Here is an 8,637-nt window from a genome sequence, read left to right as displayed (position 1 = left end):
CCCTATACCACTAAGAACTTTAATACAATAAATGCAGTAAAACAGAAAATATTTAAAGTAGAAGTACTGTGTGAAAAGCTCACAATGACATACCTCCATTCCGATCTAATGTCTCATCTCATCTACTCATGTTCATATTACAAACTAAATGGACATATGAACTTGCAAAAGTAAAAAATGCCAATCAAACCTACTTAGAAAACTGAAAAACTGATATGAGGCGAAGAAAACAATGTTATGGGATTATAAGTTTCTTGCCAGCATAGATGGTATCCCCTGTAAGGCCGTTGGCCTCTTTGATGGCATCTATTGACACCTGAAACCAGATTATCAAGTCAGAATTTCATCTCGGATTCTATTGGCGAGGCTGGAACTACAAATTTTGTATCAAAGTTCAAAATATCAACTAAAACTATCTTTTGTTTCATTGTAAACTTTTTCTAGATTCAAAGTTTAGCCCTTTAAAGCTAATTTTTTGTTGTTAAAAAGCTAACCGAAGTAAGTTTGATACCAAAATCTTAATCTAATACATTTGGGTTTAGAGCACCAAATGCTAAGCAAAACAGAACATGGCAAATTTGAAGTGGTTGTTCGTCAAGTAAATTCCAAATCATGTGAATACGTATGATCTCATTTGGCACTGTTTGCTGTTGCAGCAACTTAGATATCTTGGATTTGAGCGCGCTTAAGCTAGTGACATCCTCCAATTTAGAGGTTTGGGGGTTATGAATAATTTTAAGAGTTGTATAAAAAAAAGAAAGGCAATAATACCCCATATTTTCTGGAGAGACCCCAAAGAGTATCTCCTTTAACAATGTCTATCACTCTTTGCGAGTATTCTGGTGATCTTTGCTCCGTATAACCACCTGCTTCCTACAATAAACGAAGACACCAATTAGAAAGTAAACAAGAATCCTAAAACATGCTTGAATTAAATTCCCCAAATCTAAAAATGTTAATAACAATTGAAATGCGGGTTCTAAAATACCTTGGTGATAATAGGTTCTGAGGCAGGTGGAGGTGGGGAATCTCGAATCGGCTGAGCCGGAGAAGGCTGAATCGACTCAACCACTGGCTGTTGAGGTACTGCAGTTGCATTTCTCTCTTTGTTGAAAGGGTTTAGGGTTTTAAGGATGCTCATAGCGATTCCGGAGAAGACGATGAAGCCAGCGGTTTTAGCCACGGCCGCTTCCTTGCTATTGCCGGAGTGCTTATCGTCGTCGTTGGAGGCGGCGCGTGGGCTCGACATCCAATCGTAATGCAATCTGCGGCGATTTCTTGGAATGAGATAGTAATCGTGTTCGGTGTAAAATGGGAGTGTGACCTATGGCACAAGCCATGCCCCTCTAAATGAGAGGTAAAATACATTTGATTGCCTCTAAATTGGGAGTGTGATCAATGGCACAACCCGCGTGTCTAAGTTTAAAAATAGGGTAAATATGTGATAGATTCTTGTACTCTTCACAAATTCGGAATTTAGTCCATCTATTTTTATTTTTTGGGGATTTATCTCTCTATTTTTCAGATTTTAAAGTTTAGGTCTAATTATTAACACTGTTAAATTTTTTTTCTAATTTGTTAATGTAATATTTTTAAATAAAAGATATTTACTTGATAATAATGTAATTACAATGGAAATTTAATTTTTTTTCTTTGTCTCCCACTTTCGCACTCATTTATACCTAGGAACAATAAAATTAGTAAGTTTTTTCCTCAATTTTAGTTAAAATATTATTAATAATGATAGATGATGGTAGCCAAATGTTTAATTAGAGAATTGATAAGTTATTATTTGAGTTTTGATGGTTGGAATCTTAAGTGAATTTGAGTGAAAAAGAGTTTAAATTCAAATTTTAAATATTTTCTCTAATTCTTAATTATATAGAGCATGATTAATATATTTTTGTGTGATTCGTTTATATGAAATAATGAGCATGTTTGATATAAGTTGTTTTAGTAATATAACGTGATGTCACACATTCGGATTTGACGATCGAGTCAAGTGTGGGGTTTTATATTAAGGGGATATTTTAAAGTTTAAAATCAATTTATAGATGGTATAGTGATAAATTTAGTCTTCAATATTTATATTTTCTGTCAAGTTGACCCTTATTTTTTTTTGGAGCTAAATCTAACCTTTTAACCATCCAAAAAGAGTCAAATCGTTTTTTAATGAAAATGATGACCAAAATATTTCTCTTACATATCATGTCAATAAATAATTCAAAAATTATTCTATTTGAGAATGTATTTCCACTCTTTGAATTATATAAATAATTTTTTTAGACCATGACTACTTAATTTCACTATTAAACTCATTTTATTCTATTTTCGTAATTCCATTTTGAAATATTACAGGATTTATTTAAAGTTTAAATCTATTTAGTTTACTTCTGTTTTTAAGTCAGGTGTATCTCTCAATTCTTTCAATTTAATCCTTAAATTCAGTTTTGATTTTCAAAATTAGATCATTATGAATTATAATTTAGGTTTTAACTTTTAGAAGTTCTTTATTTTTTAACTGAATTGTTTGATGTATAACTATTATTTATTAATATTTTACATTTTTATTTACCTTTTTTTTTAATTCACATACAACATATATCATATAAGGCTAATAATGTAATGATTCATTTATATTAAATTATAAATAAGTGTGAAACAAGACTGAAATAAATGGTTTCAACAATTGAAGATGTACCAATCCAACACTAACAATAGAGAGCCAATTCACCTGCTGCTCTTGCTTTAATCTAATCCTTTGAGCTGCACAGAAACTTATACCTGTTTCAAAATATAGTACAAAAGGGTATGAACTATGAAATGAAATTCAGAACAATGCAATCTTCAATCGATTTTCCCCAAAATTTAATATCCCCCCCCCAAAAAAAATAAAAAATAAAAACAAGATTTTCCCCAAAATTGTTACTTTAAAAGTTCCAAAATATCGTTAAATAAATACCCATTGACACTCACCCTCTTTTATCCATGGGATACAAAGATAAGACAAATATGATCTGAAAAAGTGCACAAATCATTAGAACTTACCCTAAATCATCACCAGAAATGACAATCTGTTTCATTCATTCAAATACTTCGCCTTGTTCTTTGAATGAACTCGATGCTTCTCCTTTTTCCCCCCCATGCCTGATACACTTTTCTTGGAAACCTTGCGCTCGGAGGGCAGTTGAACTTGTTTTAACTTCATCTTCACTGATCTCACCATTGAAGACAAGTTATGCTTCTCCTTTGAAGGTAAAATATCGGAGTTCTCATGCTCAGCTTTGTACATTCCAGGATCATCAGCTGAGAGCTGACCATCGGTGAGTATTTTTGTGTCCTCTGCAGCCAATTCTTGCTGTTCACCTTTCTGCAGCTTTTTTGCTATTTGTCGAGCATAAGTTGCACTCCTGCAACAAAGAACAAACAAGCTTTTTAGCCAACCAACAACCCAAATAAAAGACCCAGAAACCCTCGGAATTAAAACTCAATGCAGTGCTAATGATGTTGGTAAATCAACATACCATGAATGACCTAGTTATTTATCTTACATCTCTTCTAAATCACACAAGAACATATATATTTGCTTTTTCATGATTAAATTACAAGTTTACTGTTACCTTTTGTACCGCGGGTCAGTGGGATCCAAAGCAAAAAGAGGTGATGTAAAGAGAGCAGAAAATCGAGGATCATCTTCGACAACTGGTATTTTTTCCACATCCAACACTTCTTTTTGCTTTTTCCCCTTAGCCTTTTTAGCTTTTAGATTGTATCCCTTAAGACCAGTATCAGCTCCCTTGTCATCAGTGAGTAATAACTCAAGTTCTGCTCTACTTGCTTCAGCTTCCTTCTCCGCATCTTCATGTTTCTTCCTTTCTTTCTTACTCTTTTTTAGAGAAGGCTCTTCAACGAAAAAGTCATCAGCTTCTTCTGTAGCTTCTTCTATATCAGTATCGTCAGTCTCATCCTCTGATGAATATTTAGATTTATTTTTCTTGGACTTCTTTTTCTCCCGTCTTTTCCGGAGATAGGCCTCCCAAACTGTTTCTGCTTGCTTATCTTTCTTCTCCAGAATACGCTTACTTATATCCTCCAGGCCAGTATTGAAAGTCACTTCCATATCCTGGCCACCCTCCTCACCATCTCCATCAGAACCATCACCAGACTGGAGTAAGGCACGGTATAAATCTCTTTTCTTATTTTTCTTATCAGGTTGATCCTTAGTGGTGTCTTCATTCTCATCATCATCATCGTCATTTTCACTCTCATCAGAAGCCAGAAACTCCCTTAACTCCAAGTCAGCCAGCTGCATGAAAACATAAGCAGTATTAAGTTAAACAAATGTCGAGGAATTCCAAAAAGAATGGAGTGCAAAAAGCATAGATGATATTTTCTTCTTGCCACAACTGTTTCACTGGTTTCAACATCCTGAGTATTAGTTGTTGTCAGAAGTGTAATTTTGCCATAGCACATAAAAAGAATGAAATCCAAGAAGAGCATAAAGACTTTAAATCAAATTTAAACAAAATCATAAGCCATTGACCACCAAATTAACTGCTAAAATTTAAAAAACTGAAAGAAAAGAACAGCCAATCACTTGGTCAACAAAACGAAGAAGCATTTTGAAATCTCATATTTGGAGAGAATCCTGAAAGCACCTTCCAGAAGGACCTCCAAAGCCAAATAAAAAAAGAACTGAGTGTATTCATTTTGCTAAAATTTCATCCCAACTCATATTTAAAGCACCTCCTACAAGATAACTCCAAACAAACCAAATAAAAGAACAATAAAAGGACTTCACAAGAAATGCTTAATTGGATTTCTACCACTAAGTCAGTAGAAAGGAATACCAAACAAAAGAAAAAAGGGGAAATATACGTCTTAGAATGAATTTCACAGACAACAGATGAACCATTAAAGTAGCTTTGGTTACAAACTATGCACACTAACCTGTTCATCATTGAGTTTTCGTTTCAAAATCTTCCCTCGTTGTGGTTCATCTTCATCCCATGAAAGATTAATTTTACTTTGCTGCAGTGCTTGGGTTTGGAAATTTAAACCCTCATAATTGCAGGTGCCTGAGCAAAAGAAGATATTTACATTATGTGGTAACTCGTAGTTTTAGTTAGTGCAATGGCTACAAAATTAGTCAACATTTAATAATAATGGCAGCAATAGCAACATGGAACTAATTTCTAGTTGCCTTCAATTTGTTAGATCTCAATAAAATCATGCAAAAACCTTAAACCCATAAGGAGGATGAATGTAATGGTCAAAGTGACATACCTCAACTGCTACATCACGGGGTTCATGTTTAAATTCCATAGAATCAGGAATGAATCTCAAATCAAGCACATTTGATGACCTTTCAAACTCAGCTCCATCACAACTTTTGTACAAGTAATCTGCTGTTGCACTAGAATTACATTCTACCACTGCATAGTAGTATCTGGAAGGACAATAAGTAATGAATATTAAACAAAGGAATTGTAACACATCAGTTTGAAACATATAAATATCCATTTGAAGAGATAGTCACAATAAGAACAAACACCTAAATAGAAACTAAGCTTAAGAAAATATTGTCCAGATTGGACAAGTCAGCATTTCAACAATTCACTGACCATCAAAAGAGTCTTTAACAATTACTAACGAGACAGAAAAAAAAGAAAGAAAGAAAGAGAAATACAACAGATAGAATGGGACCAGTAAATTGACAATTAGCAGCAATCACCTTAGCCTACTTCTCTCATATTCACGCAATTTTTCATTATCAATTTCATCATCACCATCTTCATCATTATCCTCATTTCACCATCAAATAGGCCTACTGGTCCATGAATTTCCTCCTCTTTCATGCGCTGAAGTCCAAATTCAGATGGATAAACAGCGACTGAAATAATTTGTCCATCTTTCGGAAGAAATGAGCTTAACATTACATACAAGTCAGCAGCCTACATATAAAAAGGGTCAGATAATTAGTCAGAACTCAAGCCTATATACAGTTTGTTTACTAACAAATTACAAACCTTGAGACCCTAACTTATCATAACCAAAGTGAGAAGATGATATTCATAGATACAATTCAGCTCATTAGTATCCTGTACAATAAGATCTACTACAATTCTAAATCTCAAGTTTCACCAAAAGTAAAGAAAAGAGAGAGTATGTGAGAAATGAGAACCAATATTGAGATCAGAGAAAAGCTTAATAATTACTCTTTGACTTCAATGTTGAATCGGAAAGAACTAGGAAACACCATAATGCAAAGAAAACAATTCTTATGATCAAAGTGTCATGATTAAGCGAAGTTCAATGAACTTCTTTTCTTTTCCTTAATTTTTTTTTAAATTTTCATTTAGTCAATCACTTCAACTGATTGAAACAGGTATCATTCTATAAAATAACAACAGCTTTTAAAATTCAAACCACAATGGTACTTTATTAGATTCTATTCAAATTAAGACTCATAAAAAGAACCAATACAATGAAAATATTCAATGAAGGTAAACATGACACAAAGATTTCTTTAATTGGATCTATCATTTGCAATTATGTAACCTCACCCTACAGCGACATATTAAATCGAATTAACATAAGTTAAAATACAAACGCAGGTACCATGACATACTCTAATTAAATTACATAAACAGGACAAAATACCAAGCAAATCCCTTCCCTCAAAGAAATTATAATTTCAAAAGAACAAGGAAATACACATGCATTTAAATAAGTAACTCAAAGATAAACTTTAATAGTTATTAATTGGAATAATATATCAACTTTCTATATTTCATTGGCAATCAGCATTTAGAAAACAGTTTAAGCTATTGCACCATACCTAGCTTTGAACAAACTACAATGACATACCTTAACATGCCTCCAATCCATATTCACAACTGCAAGCCTGCGGGTTTCCTTTTCAATCATTGGGATATTTCTTCCTGGAAAAATAATCAATATAAAACAATACGATTTTAGAAAAATAAATGAACACCAATCACTAGCAGCTTTAACTTAGCAGATTAGTTTATCACAAAGTTAAAATTCTGCTTCTCATATCTTCATTCTTGTACCTTTTAACTAGAAACACCAGTTATTAAGCTTAGCAGCAAAATCAAACTAAAAAAAGATAATCAAGATCAAATAAATTCAATACCCTAACTCATTCCTAACCATAATCAAGTAATTGAAATCAAATAGAATAACCAAATATATTAGACAAAGGGTACCTGTATTTCAGGCTCTCCATCCTCGTAATCTATATCAATATCTTCCTCTTCGGTCGTGGAACCGGTTTCTGATCTTTCCTCCTCTTCCAACTCCCCATCGCTGTCCATTTGAGGCATTTCACTAGTATCACTCTCCTCCTCAGTACCATCCTCTTCACTCAGAGCAGCTTTCTTTCTCTTGTCCTCTACCCCTTCTTCTTCTTCAAGGTGATAATAATGGCGAAGAGAACTCTGGGTGTTTCCCTTCTTGGGCTTCCCTCGCTTATCCAAAGGCGCTGAAGATGAAGCAAACCTCTGTCAGTGAACATCCGATTGAAACGAGAATCAATGACAACCTTTGTCTTGCGTTTCGGGACCTTCTGAAAACGAGGGTCCGAGTGTAGAGAAGCAAATCGAGCATCCTTAATTATCTTGCCACCGCCGCTTTCCTCATTGTTGTTGCTATGGACAGAATCAGGTTTGTTCTTGTTCTTGTTCTTAGTTTTGGCCTTGTGGCCTTTGGTTTGGATCCCATGCTTGATTCTAATTCTAAGCTCGCTCCACTCACCGGATTTTATTGCTCTGCTTCATAAACAAAGGGTTTCCCCAAATACTTCAAAAGAGCAAAAGGCTGAATTTATTTAAGGGTATATACGAAGATGAAAACCCTAATCTTCCTCCAAACTTTTATTTAAATTAAATAAAATTCATCTATATAACACTATTATTAAATTATAATTAAATTTTATCTTTTTATATTTGTATAGTTGGTGTCATTGACCTTGCATATTAATATTTTATTAACTTTGTTGATGTGGCATCTATTTATATGTCAAGTTAGCAATTAATTATTTTTTAAAACATAAAAATTAATAAAAATATTTAGAAATCTTTTTGAACTCCTAACCATCAACACTACAGAAGATTACACTAAGGGCATTTGAGTTCGTATTATCAAGTCTCTCTTCTTCAATGGTCCAAGTAGTCTTAGCTTTGGGAGTTTTGACACCAGATACATCAACGATAGGGGGCTCCTAACTACTGAGACTTGATCTCCATGCCATAGACTTTACGAAAACAATATTCTTACTTTCATAAGCATAATACACTCCATCAATATAGGAGGTTGTAAAAGAGAACCTTCACTCAGCACTCCACCAGGTACCCACTAGTTATGTAAGTGGGGCTCCATCCAATGTTGGAACTACACTCATAATTTTATGAAAATATAGTGTGTAAGTGAGACTACAATATCACTTTCACTATGAAAAAAGAGAAAATAAAACATTTCAAGTGTTTATGTAGTCCTTTCCCTACATACGGAGTCAATTCAGTGAGTAAATTGTTATTTAATTTCAATACAACAAATGATTATACAAAATAATAACATGAATGGTTGCGCAAGATCTCACAAAGATGTAAGAAT

General features: G+C 33.6%; 2 protein-coding genes across 2 annotated transcripts; both read right to left on the bottom strand.

Moving 5' to 3' along the window:
- Nucleotides 1-71: 71 nt before the first annotated feature.
- LOC107959696 (probable endopeptidase p60) lies at nucleotides 72-1,358 on the bottom strand. The gene is made up of 3 exons (XM_016895814.2): nucleotides 989-1,358; nucleotides 772-873; nucleotides 72-316 (listed from the first exon to the last, which is right to left on the bottom strand). The coding sequence occupies exons 1-3, from the start codon at nucleotides 1,247-1,249 to the stop codon at nucleotides 236-238; spliced, it is 444 nt and encodes a 147-aa protein (XP_016751303.1). The 5' UTR covers nucleotides 1,250-1,358; the 3' UTR covers nucleotides 72-235.
- A 1,251-nt stretch (nucleotides 1,359-2,609) lies between these two features.
- LOC107959697 (pre-rRNA-processing protein ESF1) lies at nucleotides 2,610-7,793 on the bottom strand (the record flags this gene model as incomplete). Its single annotated transcript, XM_041110594.1, is given in 10 exon segments — nucleotides 2,610-2,784; nucleotides 3,049-3,410; nucleotides 3,621-4,306; nucleotides 4,951-5,078; nucleotides 5,283-5,449; nucleotides 5,735-5,810; nucleotides 5,813-5,954; nucleotides 6,871-6,940; nucleotides 7,210-7,525; nucleotides 7,528-7,793. Coding segments are annotated over 9 exon segments (2,182 nt in total), but the record flags the coding sequence as incomplete, so codon positions are not given.
- Between the last annotated feature and the right edge of the window lie 844 nt (nucleotides 7,794-8,637).

This window comes from Gossypium hirsutum, unplaced genomic scaffold (genome assembly GCF_007990345.1).
Source record: "Gossypium hirsutum isolate 1008001.06 unplaced genomic scaffold, Gossypium_hirsutum_v2.1 scaffold_1274, whole genome shotgun sequence".
Classification (NCBI taxonomy): domain Eukaryota; kingdom Viridiplantae; phylum Streptophyta; class Magnoliopsida; order Malvales; family Malvaceae; genus Gossypium; species Gossypium hirsutum.
This window is presented reverse-complemented; position numbering and strand designations above follow the sequence as displayed.